This window comes from Muscardinus avellanarius (genome assembly GCF_963383645.1).
Source record: "Muscardinus avellanarius genome assembly, chromosome: 4".
NCBI lineage: Eukaryota > Metazoa > Chordata > Mammalia > Rodentia > Gliridae > Muscardinus > Muscardinus avellanarius.
Genome location: NC_137789.1, coordinates 78,860,255 through 78,876,225, shown reverse-complemented (window position 1 = coordinate 78,876,225; position 15,971 = coordinate 78,860,255). Strand labels below are relative to the sequence as shown.

The 15,971-nt window shown below is 38.2% G+C and overlaps 1 protein-coding gene across 8 annotated transcripts in view; it reads right to left on the bottom strand.

Moving 5' to 3' along the window:
* NSMAF (neutral sphingomyelinase activation associated factor) overlaps nucleotides 1–15,971 on the bottom strand; it is a gene marked incomplete at both ends in the record, with an annotated part of 54,040 nt that overhangs the window by 20,849 nt on the left and 17,220 nt on the right. For 6 of the 8 annotated variants that reach the window (XM_080695012.1, XM_080695011.1, XM_080695014.1 and 3 more), the window contains 10 exons: nucleotides 1,936–2,044; nucleotides 4,036–4,107; nucleotides 5,980–6,109; nucleotides 9,311–9,363; nucleotides 9,470–9,517; nucleotides 9,809–9,880; nucleotides 11,737–11,787; nucleotides 14,914–14,950; nucleotides 15,030–15,097; nucleotides 15,192–15,270. In XM_080695012.1, the coding sequence (XP_080551138.1) occupies nucleotides 1,936–2,044; nucleotides 4,036–4,107; nucleotides 5,980–6,109; nucleotides 9,311–9,363; nucleotides 9,470–9,517; nucleotides 9,809–9,880; nucleotides 11,737–11,787; nucleotides 14,914–14,950; nucleotides 15,030–15,097; nucleotides 15,192–15,270 (719 nt within the window). Of the gene's footprint in view, nucleotides 1–1,935; nucleotides 2,045–4,035; nucleotides 4,128–5,963; nucleotides 6,110–9,310; nucleotides 9,364–9,469; nucleotides 9,518–9,808; nucleotides 9,881–11,736; nucleotides 11,788–14,913; nucleotides 14,951–15,029; nucleotides 15,098–15,191; nucleotides 15,271–15,971 lie in introns of all 8 variants that reach the window. The other 2 variants (XM_080695013.1, XM_080695017.1) reach the window with 2 other exon arrangements.

The window sequence follows — 15,971 nt, the reverse complement described above, 5'->3', positions numbered from 1 at the left end:
TAAAGAATCAGAACAATCTTTAAGTTTTCTAATGACTATCTATTATTTATGCATGTGAGGACTAGTGAAATTCTTAAAGAAGAAAAAAGTACTGGCAGAAGAATTAATTCTCAAACTGAAAGAACTAGATAGGTCCCTATGTCTAGAAAAATGAAATCACAGCATGTATCAATGAGACCTTTCCTTCTTGAGCACAGAATAAACCAACTGTCCTACAAATGGAGTTTTCATTTTGACCAGAAAATTCTTTCAATTTCTTACTGGATGCATCAAGCAACTTAACTCATACATTGTCCCAATATTTATTCTTTCTTACTTTAACCAAGCTTCTTTTCTAAGTGACTACAGAAAAAGGCTTAAAAAATTAAAACACTTTCCTCATTTTACACTCTTGAAAATACCTCTGAAAAAGTATAAACAATATTAGGAAAAAACCTCCAAGGGACCTGGCAGCTTTAGAGAAGACAGATGTTTTAGATCATGGCAAGGCTTTTGACTGGAGATTTTAGGACTCACCATGAAAGTTAAATTCCCTATTATAATCTTGTTATAGTTAGAAAAAAAATAAATCAGAAGTCAAAAGCTAGCAGAGAACTTGTAGCAAAGCATACTTATATATTAAATAGCTCAATTAATAAAAATATTAACTATAAGCTATTATAATATATTCATTATTGGAAATAAACTATTCTTCCGGGAAAGAAAATTTCATTCTAAGGGAAGAAATACTTCATTATATATCTCATAAGTGATTTTATTGTACTTTATAGAAAAGCAAACAATCAAGACTGAATAAAATCTCAATGTCTATATTTAAAAATATTTTCATTCTAGTTATCTGGCAACTTCATAAATAAGAATAATTTATCTTAATAACACAACTTAGCCGGGCGTGGTAGCGCACGCTTGTAATCCCCGCGCTTGGGAGGCAGGAGGATCGCGCTGGTTCGGAGCCAGCCTTGCTGGCTTAAGTGACCCTGTTTCCAAATTAAAAAAAAAATAGGTCTGGGAGTGTAGCCCAGAGGTAGAAGGGCTTCCAGGAACCCCAGTACCACCCAAAAAATAAAAAATAAAAAAATCACACAACTTAATAAAAAGTGTATACTTGGTAAGAAACATACACATGTTCTTTCTGATAAAGGTGGTTCTTTCTGATAAATGTGAAAAAATTCACATTTTCCATGAACACTGAGGAATCTTCATTAGTGAAAAGTAACTTCTAGTCTGAGGGTGCTATATGAATCACAGGGGTTCACATGTTTCTTTGGCATGGTTTTCCAGCTTTGTGATTCTGATCAAAATTAGTGATCACAAGCCAGGCGTGGTGGCTCACGCTTGTAATCCCCGCGCTTGGGAGGCGGAGACAGGAGGATCGCGCTGGTTCGGAGCCAGCCTCGCTGGCTTAAGAGACCCTGTTTCCACATAAAGTTAAAAAATAGGTCTGGGAGTGTAGCCCGTGGGAGTGTAGCCCGGAGGAAGAAGGGCTTCCAGGAACCCCAGTACCACCAAAAAAAAAAAAAAAAAAAAAAAAATAATGATCACAAATGGACAACTGGATACTTCATTGTCTCATATTAAAAAACTCAATCTTAATTTTCATAAGGTACTAAAAGACATGACAATATAAAAACACTTGGGTAGATTCTTTGTAATTCATTTGAGTTAGAGGTCATTAAAATATTAAAAACACTTAAATACGTTTATCAGGAATTTTAAAAACATGTAACAGGAATAAACTATTCCCAGAATGAATGTGCATTTCTCTCAGTTTTTCACACAAAATTTGGCAACTATAGTTAGAGATGACAAGAAATAAGAAGCACCACAGAGATACAATGGAAACAGAGAATATTTCTTGACCTAGGTGCTGCCCTAGCTCCTTAGGAGTTGGACAATCTTCATATTCACAGACATAATGAAGAGTGAGCTGCAAACCTAGGTAGGTGGCAATGTAGAAGTAGAGGTCATCTCTATCTTGAGGCTCGTAGAACTTCAGGTAGATGTCAGAACACAAATCGTCTTCCGTGCAAAATACTTCTAAGCCCTATCAATCCAGAAAGACAAGAAAAAACACAAGAAAAAACAAACAACATCATATTGATCTTGCAATCCCTACAAATACATAATTACAAAACCTTTTCAGTTAAATATCTGTATTCTTGATTTTTAGATCATGTAGTTCAATTTTTCATTTATCATTTGATTTGGGGATTTAGATATGTTTCTTTATATGTATGCATATTGTGTTCATAAACTTCCTAAGAATAACACAAGCATTTAGCGTGAACTATAAAATCCTTTTTTTTGGCACTGAATGTTTTCATTCACAATAGCTTTGGTAAATTTATTATTTTGAAATTAAAAATTAGCTGGTTCATGCCTTCAACATGTCTTCTAAATGCAAATTTTTATCTTTCTCTTATAAATTAAATAATTATATATGCCTAATGAAGTGATAATTGAAGAACCCATTCAATTAATGAATTATAATTACTTTTAAGAAATATGAGCTTTGTGAATACTGTGCTGGTAAGGCCAATTTAAGTCAGAAAGGGACAAAGATGGGATGAAAGCCCAGAAATTTCCTAGGTTCAAATTCAAGCTTTTTTTTTTTTTTTTTTTTTTTTTTTACCATTTACTCATTATAAAAGTTAACTCCTGGAATCTCACCTTTTCTTTCTTTCTTTCTTTCTTTCTTTCTTTCTTTCTTTCTTTCTTTCTTTCTTTCCTTTTTTGGTACTGGGGATTGAACACAGGGGCATTCTACCTCTGAGCTACACTCACAACCACTTAATTTTTTTTTTTTCATTTTGAAATAGAGTCTTGCTAAGTAGCTGCAGCTGACCTTGAACTTTCGATCCTCCTGTCTCAGCCTCCCAAGTATTGGAATGTTAGGTCTGTACCACCATACTCAGCTGAATCTCAATTTCTTTATCTGTAATATGTAAGATTATCCACCTCACAAGGATTGTGATGGCAAATAAATAAAATACTATATATAAATTGCCTGGCACTTGGAAGGCATTTACTAAATCTTTATTTCTTTTCTTTTTCTGACTGGTCCTCTGTGCCTATAGAAAGAGATTTTTAATAGTACCTGTTTCCCTGATTTTCTATTAGCTCTGGAAATGGAGAGGTTGCCCTTTACATAAAGCTGGCAACAAAATTTCACAAATTAAAAACACAAAAATGAGCCAGGTGTAGTGGCACACGCTTGTAATCCTAGTACTTGGGAGGCTGAGACAGGAGAATCATAGGTTCGCGGCCAGCATCAGCTACTTAGTGAGGCCCTCAACAACTTACTAAGACCTTGTTTCAAAATAAAGAATAAAAAATAGGGCTACTGGGGTGGTAAAATACCCCTGGGTTCCATCCCCAGTACCACACACACAAAAAAAAGCTAAAATTCCATAATGCTTTTGTAATGCCATCAAGCCACTAGTTAGTCTTCAAAGGAGGAAAAAAGTTTTGATATTGGTGTTGAATCAAAACATCTTGGAATTACACCTTCTACAGGGACTGGTTTCTTGTGCATACAAGATAGCTGTAAGTATGTACATCTGCTATTCAAAGGAAAATGGGAAGAACTGCATGTATGGTTTCAATGGTTGTATTGTCTACTTTCCTTTCACACCAAGCCCATGGGTTGAGTTGATATGAGTTAACTGTGTCTATACTACCATTTCAATGAAGAGATAATTTCATAGTGTTTCTAAATTTAACTGTGAGACCTCACTGCAGTGAGCAGTACATGACTCTGTATTTATTATGCTTATCTAAGCTAGAGACTCTAAGAATTAGAAGTGAGAACCTACAAGGCATTCTAGCCCTCTTATTCTTGTAACCTGTTTACAGAAAGGAGTTATTCCTTTATCAATCTCTAGCTTATGCAAAGAAAGAGCAGCAAGAATCAGTGTCTAGTTGCTTATAATACGTCACACTTGCACTTTTCAGAAATGCACTGGGGTTACACTACCAGCTAAGCCAAAGGTGTAACCATCATCCACCCAGAACCAGGACTGTACTTAGACTCACCAAAGGCATGAGGCCATGCCTCCTTTTGTAAATGCGGCGGACATCTTGGAGTGTTATCTGGACCACAGGTTTCTTTAAAAAAGAAAGACAATCTCAAACATCATCATTTTAACATAATTAGAAGTTTTTCTTTAGTATTAGAAATGGGGGAAAAAATTATTAAACCTTGCCTTCCCAATGTGTTTGCAAGGGAACTGGGAAGAAAGATCTTGGACCAAGACATATCTATTTTACTTTAGTTCAGTTTTTGTGGTACTGGGGATGGAATCCATGGGCATACCTCCCCCCCACCCCCAGTCCTATTTTTTATTCTTTATTTTGAAACAGGGTCTCACTGAGTTGCAAAGGGCCTCACTAAGTAGCTGAAGCTACCCACGAACCTGGATCCTCCTGTCTCAGCCTCCAGAATGCTGGGATTACAAGTATGTGCCACTACACCCAGCAAGACATATCTATTTTATCTTCTACCCTAGCATTTTCACCAGTTTTATGGCATTAGCTATGTCTCTTACCTCTACTCAGTGCTCCTAAATGATAATGCAATCACCTGTCTTCCAGCTTACTGAAATACTGTTGGGTGATACTGAATATTAAAGGACTAGTATATATATACATACACAGAAGTTTTGTTATTTATTTTATTTTAGCAGATCAGTGGTTTTCTTAGCATTGATATACACCTTTTTTATTTTAAAAAAAAAGAATCCTGTCTTTTATCTCCTTAACAATTAAAGTATACTAAAGCTCACAAATTACTACAGTATAAGGCAAGGCCTCTGAACTGTTCCTTAATAAAGAAGAAAATTTTCTTCTCTAAAATTGAAAATACTACAAAGAGAGAGAGAACAGGTGCTGTGATGGCTGAAAGGTAATGCTGTACATTCCTGCTCCCAGGGAGAGGGAGAAAGCCTGCACAGGCCAGGTGATGGAACGGTGGATACTACCTTGACGACCCAGGTCAGGTCAAGGATCCTGGCCCAGAGATTTGAGGAGGGATAAGTTCACATGATATGGATCCCAAAATGTGGCACATACTGTTTTCTAAAGTCTCTAACTCAAGCAACAGTAAATGGTAGCACCAAGCCAATTTATTTCCCCTATCACTTTGATCCAGTGCACTAGCTACTGGAGAACTTGTCGAGCATGGCCCACCACCTAGTGGACAGAATCAGCATAGCATCATACTTGACTGTCTTGTAAAGACCAGCCTGGAGAATATCAAGGTGTTGCCTTTTATGGCAGAAAACATTCCTGCTTCTTAAAGCTGCCCTGCCAATGGCCCAAATAGATTTTCAGAGGATATTTAATGAGCCACTACAAAAAGATGCAAGTTCTAGGGATGCAATCATTCTTTATAAATTTTAATATAGAAATCTGAGTTTATCTTTACTTTCTGGTCTAGTAATTGTAATATTCTTAAGAAAGAGATGGTTTCTGAGATCACATACAGGGCCCAATGAGGCTAGACTGCAGCATCTCTACACATACCTCCATACTAGAGAGACAGGGCAGGTTTTTAGAGCTTCTTCAAGAAACAGAACTACTGACTATGTTTGTGATTAAGGAGAAACAAGAAGAAACACCGTATGTGCACAAACAGGCAAAGGTGTGGGAAACATCCAGCTCTTATTAACAGTAGTGTATTTCCTTGGTCTCTTCCAGGAGTGCTTCCTGACAGAAAGGTAGGAATCTCCACTGACCCCTGACTAAAGTCAGAAGGGGTAGGGTTTCTTTCCACAACACGGAGCAAATGCCCCCACAATGACTGAAAATACATCAGAAAGCATAAACTCAGTGCTTCATGTTGGTATTATACAGGGTGACTAAAATACACAGGTGCTAGGGGAGGAGGAGGAATGATTGGGGCCAGCACCAAAACGTGAGGACATTGTAACCATGAAGTCAGGCTTCAGGAAAATCAAGCAGACTCTGTGGCCTACATACCGGGTACCCATTGAGAGGCTGAAAGTAGAGGTTGGTGTCTGTGATGCACACGTGTCCAGGATTCGTCACCAGAGGCGTCACCATTTCTGCTTTGCATTCCATATGGATCTTTTCAGAAACACTTTGGAATCTGAAAATTTATTTTTAAGCAAAAGTAAGAAAATCAGAAATTGATCTACTTTCTAGGTTTATCTACAATGTACCTTTGTGTGACATTTGTCTAAAGAGGAGTGTGTGTGTGTGTGTGTGTGTGTGTGTGTGTGTGGTACTGGGGATGGAACCCAGGGGTATTCTACCTCCTAGCTACACCCCCAGCCCTACCTTTTAGGCTTCTTATATTTGAAACAGGGTCTCAGTGTTGCAAAGGGCCTTGCTAAGTAGCTGAGGTTGTCCATGAACGGTAATCCTCCAATCTCAGCCTCCCAAATGTTGGGATTACAAGTGTGTGCCACCAAGCCTAGCTTAAAGAGAATGTTTGATAAAAGAAAAGTGGTAATATAAATTGACTGCTTAGGTAAAGCTGAAATCCTTGTAAGTGGCATAATAAAAACTTGATTTTAAAAAAAATAAATGAGTTTATATATCACAGAAACAAGGATAAACAAATAAATACTACTATTTAGCTGGATTCTTTTTTTTTTTTTTTTGAAACCAGGTCTCACTGAGTTGCAGAGGGCCTCACTAAGTAGCTGAGGCTGTCCGCAAATCGTGATCCTCCAGTCTCAGCCTCCTGAATGCTGGGATTACAAGTGTGCGCCACCACGCCCGGCTTTTAGCTGGATTCTTACTCCTTCCAAAATAAATTGGCCTTGGAACTATTTTTACATTCATATAATTTTCTATTTTTGTGTCACTAAGACCTACTTTATAGTCATATAAGCCACTCTGACATAGGTGGCATTGATTTCACATTTAATTTTATCAGGCTATGACTATATAATTCCTTGAATGCCAATTCTAACACCCACTGCTAAAAGGTTTAATCCATAAAATCCTATTCTCTTCCTGCTTTATTAATTGTAAAAAAATAGTAGGAAAATGACCAAATCTGGGCTTGGAGGTGTAGCTTAGTGGTAGAGCACTTGCCTATCTTGTAGGAGCCCCTGGATTCAATCCCCAGCACCAAAATAAATAAATATGTCTCTTTATAAGTGACAGGACATAACATAGAGGAGCAGAACTGAATTCTAAGTTGCTCTATAGAAAATGACACATTCTAAATAGGCCAGGGGAAACTGGCCTTCCTATTATTCCCTTTTCTTTGACTATTCTTCCATGTTATTCCCTCAGCAATAACCTGCCATCATAAACACAGAAAGAAAATTAATGCTATATGATATTAAAAACAAACAAACAAACACAAAAATCATACTACTGGACAGATACGTTTATGGGCAAGTTCTTCAACATCTTAAAAATATAGGGGTAAGGTCAGGATGATTCCTTTTCCCAAATCTCACAAAGACAGAAATAAAACTGAGTATTACAAACTACTCTCTTTTTTTTTTTTTTTTTTTTGCGGGTCTGGGGATGGAACCCAGGGGCATTTGACCTCCGAGCTGCACCCCCTGCCCTATTTTTCATTCTTATTTTGAAACTGTGTCTCACTGAGTTGCAGAAGGCTTCACTAAGTAGCTGAGGCTGTCCGCGAACCATGATCCTCCGGTCTCAGCCTCCTGAATGCTGGGATTATAAGCGTGCGCCACCACGCCCAGCAAACTACTCTCATTTATAAACATAGGCTTTTAGCAAAATCCTAGCACATAATAATCCATACATGATCAATCTATTCCACCAATACTTTCTACTTTGTCCCAAGCATGAATGATTACAAATGTAAAAATCTTAAATAAAAATGCCAGTGAAAAGAGACTGCACAACTACACAGGTTACCTTTTGTACATTCAAGGAATCTAAATATAAAGTTAATGGAACTGAGCAAGGAGATGAGTAAACCAAAATGACTGCATTCCATATATTAACAATAAACAGAGAATAAAACTTTTAATAACATGCCACTTATATTACCATCAAAATACAAAGAATTTGGAGTAATTTCAACTACTTCAAAAGAAGTAGATGTGTATTATAAACAAGAGGGAGCATGAACAAGGCTATGGGTCAAAGAAAATCTGAGATAATCTAGGAAAGAAAAAAAGACAGGAAAGATCCTTATGAAGAAAATCATAAGGAAGATCTTAGGGAAGATCTAAATAAGTGGAAAGACGATTATAGATTCACTGCAGTCACAAATGAAAGCCCAGCAGGCTTGCTTTTATGGAAACTGACAAGCTGATTCAAAGTTTATGAGGAAGTTGAATAAGACCAAGATTAGCAAAGACACATGTTTAACTAGGGAAATAAGATGTGAGGCCTGGTGCACACCACCAGGTGTCAGTAGTTACTGGTATCAGAGATGAAGACGTAGACAAACAGCCCCAACCTAATTAATATAAGGCAAAAAACAAGTAAAGGAACAGGTTAATGCAAAAGCAACATTATTTGCAGAAAATACATACTTAGTAAAGCTAGAAAAATCAAGGAAAAAACCATTAGTGTAGTAAGAGTATACATACTTTCTCGGTCCCTATGAGGCACACATAAGAGAGTACTTAAAACAATCTGAAGGGTCAAGAAAGACTTTCTAGAAGAACTGACAGCTAAGCTGAAATCAGAAAAGCAAGTTATCCAGGTGCAAATGATGAGAGTGTGTGCTCTAAGCAACATGGAACCTGAACACAGGCACTGGGGCCAGAGAACACGTGGGTGACAGGGGCTACACGTAAGCAGACAGCTAGTGCACAGGGCTTAGAGCAGTCAGCCGTGGGAGCGGTAAGCAAGTGCTAGCACAGGAGAGGCTTTGGCCATGTTTAGGTGTTCAGACCTTCTGAAGACCGAGGGGAGTCCTGAAGAACTTTAAACAGGCACACAATGTGATTAAGTAAGCTCTTCAGTCAAGAGAGCATATTTTATAAGGGTACTAGGTCCAGGTGAAAACAGGGGTAGAAGAGGGAAGACTAGAGTTGGTATGGACTATGAGCTGTTGTGATGCTCTGGGCTGGAGTTGATGGTGGCCTGAAAAGGGACAAGTGCTTATAGGCTGGAGAGACTGCAGGGACTATAAATAATCAAGCCTTTCTGAATGCTGGATATCAAGGTGAAGCTCGAGGAAAACCCCTGATTCCTCCTGCACTGGGATTGGTACATTCCCAAAGGGAGGCAAGTAGGAAAGAGATGAGGATGATGACACCAGTTTTGGAAATGCTGAGCGAGGCCTATGGATGAAGATGCCCACTGCTCTTCTAATCAGAAAAAAACAGGAAAAACTTACCTGTTTTTGTCAAATGATGTTCTTGCCAAACGGGACTGCAGGATAGCTGTTATCTATGAGACCAGAACCATATAAAAAGTATGCATGTAAGTATTTATAAGTAAAATACCCAAACAAGTTAATTCGCAGGCAAAGGCAGTAATGGCTAGAAAAACTTACCATGGCAGTCTGATCACCCAGCTTGTCAAGGCAGGACGCTCTGTGAAGCTGCAATATCATAAACACACATCAGCCTTCTCGTGGATGACATCAAGTATTTTTTTAGAAGCAACAAAATCCATCAATTATTTGGTCACTTAATAACAGTTCAGATTACTTCTGACATATCTATGGCTACTTCCTAATATACAGTTTGCAAATTCTACGTATTCAATTGTTTCTGCTACATATTTAGAAAAGAGACTGTGGTTTGGATAATATGAAAATATGAAATAAAAAAAGGTTTCCACCTGTTTGCTTTGAATTCTTCTCCAGTGAGTGTCTAAGTCACTGGCTTACCTGAAGAAGTGTCTCCACCACGTCTTCCACTTTCCCTGAAACATCCAATTCAAAGACATATTCCATTGTGCCCTAAAGAAAAGGGGAAGACACCGAAATGATGGAAAAGGAGCACAGAGGAAGTCAACCCTGTTGCTTTAGAGCATTTGCAGAGCACCTGCTACATTCTGCCATTGCCCCTATGCACTCCTTGGAATGAAACCTCTAAGGAGTGTGCCTACCAAATCCACTACTATTTATTTCCTGCCTTCCACTAACTTTGAGTTTACTCTGCTCTTCTTGTTCTCATTCCTTGAAATATAGGGCTAGCTAGCATTTTTATTTTGAGATGTCTTCTATTTTAACGTAGCAACTATCTTTATAAACTTCCTTGATACTGCTTTGCTCCCATATGTTTTTATTCTCATTTAAAATATTTTAAACTTCTCTTTTGCTTCTTTGATTCATTGGCCACTTGAGAGTGTGCTGATTGCTGTATCCCTGTGAATTTCCCACCTTTCTGCTATCATTTCTAGTTTCATTTCATTGTGGTTGGAAAATACATGGTATTTCAGTCTTTGTAAATATATTTACTTGTTTTGTGATCTAATGCATGATCTGTCTTGGAGAATGTTCCATGAACTTCAGAAGAATGTGTATTCAGCTGCTATTGGGCAGAACCATGTTTGTGTGTCCATTTGGTCTTCCATTTCTCTGTGGATGTTCTATCTGGATGTTATGTGTGTTGCTGAAGGTGGGGATGTAAAGTTCAATCATCATGTTGACGTCCACTTCTGCCTAGAGTTCACAGACAGGGGCTCTGAGATTAGGTGTATTTATAGTGTGAGAGTTAATTCTATATGCCAACTCGATTGGGCCACAGAGTGTCAAAATATGTGGTTGAACATTGTTTCTGCATGTCACTCTGAGGAAGTTTCGGAATGACATTAACATGTGAATCAGGAGACTGAGTAAATCAGATTACCCAGCCCAATGTAAGTAGGACTCTCCGGATCTGTTGAGGCTCAAAACAGAATAAAGGGCTAAGTATAAAAAAAAATTATTTTTTTCTTCCTCTCTGTCTTCAAACTGAGATATCAGTCTTTTCCTGCCTTCAAACTTGAACTCAGACTCAGCCTGGAATTCACACCACTGGCTCTCCTGGCTCTTTGCTTCTCAGCCTCTGTGATCACGTGAGTCATTACTTGCTTATAATATAATATCTCTCTCCTCTCTCTTCTCTTTCTCGTTCTCTCTTACAAACACACACAGCTATGCATGCATGTATGTATATGCCCTCATATGTATACATATATTTATACACATCCTATTGTTTCTGTAGAGAACCCTAATACATATATTTATAAGTGTGCTGCCTGTACTTGAGGTGAATTTTGGGAGAGCTTTATAAGAAAGCACTCCAGTGAGTGGTTTGCAACTCGAAAGGAGGGTATCCTACTGCCTTGGGGGCTATATCGATATGTGAGTTGCCCTTGCAGCATTTAAGCTCTCTCCCCAACTAATTAGGTGCATTTATTTGTTTTTTAAGTTAATTGAATCCTCTTAGACTAAAGTCTTTAGCTCCCTTGTGTAATGTTGTCATAACTGGTAAATAACTGGTAATAAGCTTTTTTTTTTTTTTTTTTTTTTTTTTTTGGTGGTACTGAGGATGGAACCCTTCGACCTCTGGGCTACACTCCCAGACCTATTTTATATTTTATTTGGAAACAGGGTCTCTTAGGCCAGCAAGGCTGGCTTCGAACCTGCTCCATTCTCCTGTCTCCGCCTCCCAAGCATGGGGATTACAAGCGTGTGCCACCACGCCTGGCTAAGCTTTTAAATACACAATATTATTATATTTGATTAATGATGTTAATAGAGTCACAAACTCCTTATTGCTCATAATTACTATATAAATTGTTGGGAGATAAATGACAAACTTTACTTACCCTTTCTATTTTATATGGTGCAACAATATTATGTTCTTTAATGAAATATACCTGAAGGAGACAGTACAATACTTGTGAAATAATAACCAAAAGTTTTCATCATAAAGAGAAACTATAAATTAAGACATTATGAACTAAATGTGTTAGATCACTGTTACCTAATCCCCATATAAAAATACCTGCATTAATATTAGTATGGTTTTAAAGTTCAGACAGTAAAATAACAAATATTAAAAGAAGAATCATCAAGGAGACAAGGTAAAAATGACTGGATAAATGAGAGTCTAAGATGTTTTAAGAATGTTATCATTTGTACCAAGTAGGCAAGTACGAGACAGAAGGGAGCTAATTCAAGTACTGATTTTCTAAGAAGTGGGTAAAACCAGTTATTGTGGTGTGAAATGCATGAACATAAAGAAACATCTCTTTACTAGACGTGATCTGTACACATGGTGTTTTCACCAGGACTGGTGCTTGCACCATGTACTCATAACTCCGTGGACTGAGCAATACTGTCCCCACAGCATGGACTCCTATGACAGTGAACCACATGGACTCTTAAAAGCCAGCTGCTCAACAAGGGCACAGAAGCTGGACACCCCACACCTAGTGTTACACAGGGCACCCTCTCCTACTTTACACAAACCACAGGTAGCCACCCCCACTTGGTCTCACATTCTCCTCTGGAGGTTTCTCTGTTCCTTTTTGTGGCCAAACTCTTAGGAGGAGCAGCTTGTACCTTCTCTTGGGCCCATGACAGATTTCCACCCCACTACACTATTGAAGCCACTCCCCTGATGGTCACATAAGGTACAGAAAATTCCAGGTCACCAAATCCAATAATCAACTCTCAAGTGCTCTTTAGCTCTCCTTCTGGGAGTGTGTGGCAGAGCTGATGGCTCTTCCTTGGGTTTTCCACTTGGTTCCCAGGACACTTGCTCCTGGTTCTCCTCCCTCAACCCAGTCTTGAATGCTAAAGTGCTGTAGGGCCTGAGAACTCTGTCCATGCTCAGTCCCCAGCAAACATCATCCAGCCACAGGACCTCAAAACTATCTGGGAATTTCCAATGCCCTCATCTATTTTACTTGCCTCAGCTTCCTCTCTGGAGTCCAGACAAATACACCCAACACCTGTTAGACTTCTCCTGGAGAAGCCTGGCCCTCACCTTCCAAACCAAGCCTGTCCTTCCTGCACATCTGTGTCTCCTAGCCACAGTCCCTCCTGATTACTCTCCTGTATGCAATGCCACTAACCTATTAGCCCATCTGGTAGGTTTTTCTTCAGAAAATACCCATAGACCACCTCTCACCATCCTCATCTAAAACATTTGGGTTTCGGCACATTCTCAAGGGTCCTCTGACTTGCTCAGCCTCCAGAGAGATTTGAAACTATGTATAAACCAGATTGTGCCCCACCCCTTTCAGTTCTCCAGTGGCTTTGTTCTTTTGCCCTTTATTTATTTTCTCATAGCACTTGGGATTGAACCAAGGGGGTGTTCAACTTCTGAGCTATATTTGCGTCCTTTTTATTTTTTATCCTGAAACAGGGTCTACTAACCTGTAATCCTCCTGTCTCAGCCTCCTAAGTATTGCGATTACAGGCCTGCACTACCATGCTGCACTTGCCCTTTATTTTCATATTTATTTATTTATTTATTTACAGTACTGGGGATGAACCCAGGCGCATTCTATCTCCAAGATATAGCCCCAGCCCTATTTTTTATTCTTTATTTTGAGACAGGGTCTCATTAAGTTGCAAAGGGCCTCACTAAGTAGCCAAGATTGTCTGCAAACTCCGATCCTCCTGTCTCAGCCTCTCGAATGCTGGGGTTACAAGGGTGGGTGATCACGTCTGGCTCTGTACTTGGCCTTTAAAACCTTCAAACCTTACCGTGGCCCAGAAGCCCTCTGTGACACAGTCCTTGCCCCTGCTCCTGTCTCCTTCCCAGCCCTCTTCGTCACTTTCACACTCCAGCTCACTTGCCCTCCAGTGCATGGCCCACCTCAGACCTCCCCCTAATGCTCCCCCTCAGGGCCTCCCCACACCCATCAACCTCAGGGCCTTCCCCTACTGCTCCCCAGCCCAAGCCCTGATCATCACAGGGCTGACTCCCTCCTGCCTGTCTGTATTTAAGGACACCTGCTCAGGGCAGTGCCTAACCACACTACCTAAGGAGGACAGTGCTATTCCTATCTGCTCCACACCTCTGTCCTTATCCCTATCTGACACTGGAGAAGACATTTGTTTATTGTCTGTCACCCCCATTGAAAAGCAAAGTTCATGGAAAGAAAGTCTTTTATTTCCTCTCTCTCTGGGTCTGGGGTCTTGAATATAATACACACTGAATGCAAGAGTTAAAATTACACACACACACACACACACACACACACACACACACACACACCTTGTTATTCTAGTAGCAACAAATAATTAAGAAGAAAAACTCTAAATATAAATCTTTATATTTCTGGGACCTTATGACCTAGTAAGCAATCAGAAAACATAAAATTTGCCTAGTTGTGGACTTGACATGGGAAGTTTAAAGTAACACTTAAAAGGGAGATTGTGTCTTGGCACCCTTTAATGTTTGGCTGATTTTGAGTTGGTTGGGTTTGAGATCTAAAATTTATTAGAAGGGAGTAAAAGGATTTGGGGGATTTATTTCTAAGCCCAAATTTGATATAGTTTTACTCAAATAACTAAAGGGAATAGTTTTATAATGGATGCTTTACTTCTAGCTGAGAAAGTACTTTTTCTTTCCAAGATGTAGATAATCTAGAAAATAGTAAGATAAATAGTATGTAAGAGCTCAGCGGTGGACAGAATTACTAATACTTGTATTCCCTCTTCAAAGTAGTAGATGGATGTAACTGTTTTCACCCATCCAGTTAAAACAATATCAAGTTGAAGACAGCCTATGAAATATTTTCTTTCTTAACATTAATAGACTCATGAAAGGCAGACATAGAAAAATCACCTAAACATCATGGGATTCAATGGGAGAGAACACCTTTTTAAAAAACTTGCTTCTTAAAGATTCAATTTTAAAAGAATTTAAGTATCCAAGTGTCTTCATTTGAGATTTCTACAAACAAATAACTTCATAATGTGAAAAATTACATATATTTATAAATGTTCATACAAGTTAGGAAAAAAATTTACAAGGTACTTCTTACCTGATTGAAAATGAGTGAAATACTCCCAGAATTTGCCCTAAAAATGCAGATAAACATCATCAGATATATAAAACTTTTTTAGTCCAAGTAAAATTAAACAGTAAAAAATGGCATACTTTGCAAAGGGTCTGTTGGCTCCATTTTCTCCATGTTTTCCTATTTTTATACAATCTCTCAAAGGAATCTGGAAAAAAGAGAGAGGGAATATTAGAAAATAAGCAAAGGTAAAATATACACAAAAATTGAAATGTTTATGTTAACATTTAAAATGTGTTTACCTTAATGATAGGCTGGGATATTGCATCTGGTTCAAAAATCACTGATTTTGAACATATTTTTAAAGAGCCTCTGATTTTTCTAAGAATCAAAGTAGAAAAGATTATTTAATAAACATTACAATAGTCATAAAAATCATGATACATTTCAACTAGAAAGTAGGCTTCTAAGGCATTGGTTAATAATACACACACACACACACACACACACACACACACACACACACGGGAGGGCTGAAGGTATAGCTCAGTGGTTATTAACAGACTGGGAAAGAAAAAATTCCTTTATCTCCACCTCCTTAGGTGTTAGAGAATTCTGTACATGTTGTCATTATGGTTTGATTTGTTGAGCACTGTACCATGCATTCTGTTTGTACCATATACTTTATTTGGTTCTCACAATTACACGACTAGAGAAACTAAGAAATCAGAAAGGGTAATAAACACTGACTATTCTGCTTTCTGTAAACTCTATATCTGACCAAAACTATTCAGAAGGTGATATTAAACTCCAGAAGGTGATATTAAACATTTAAAATTAATTAGTTAAAGCTATTTTTTACTTAAAATCAGTAAAAATCTAGAATCTAAATTTATACATAAAATGCTTTTAGCAGTGATTTTAGACTATGGAAGAATTCAGGAAAAATCAGTTTCATGATAATATGCAATTTTAAAGGCTATCAGTCTACTATTATATAAAATCAAATAAATCAGTTATCGACTTAACTATTTTTGTACTTTTGGGGAATACTTGTATGGCTTCAATAAGTTGTAAAAAGA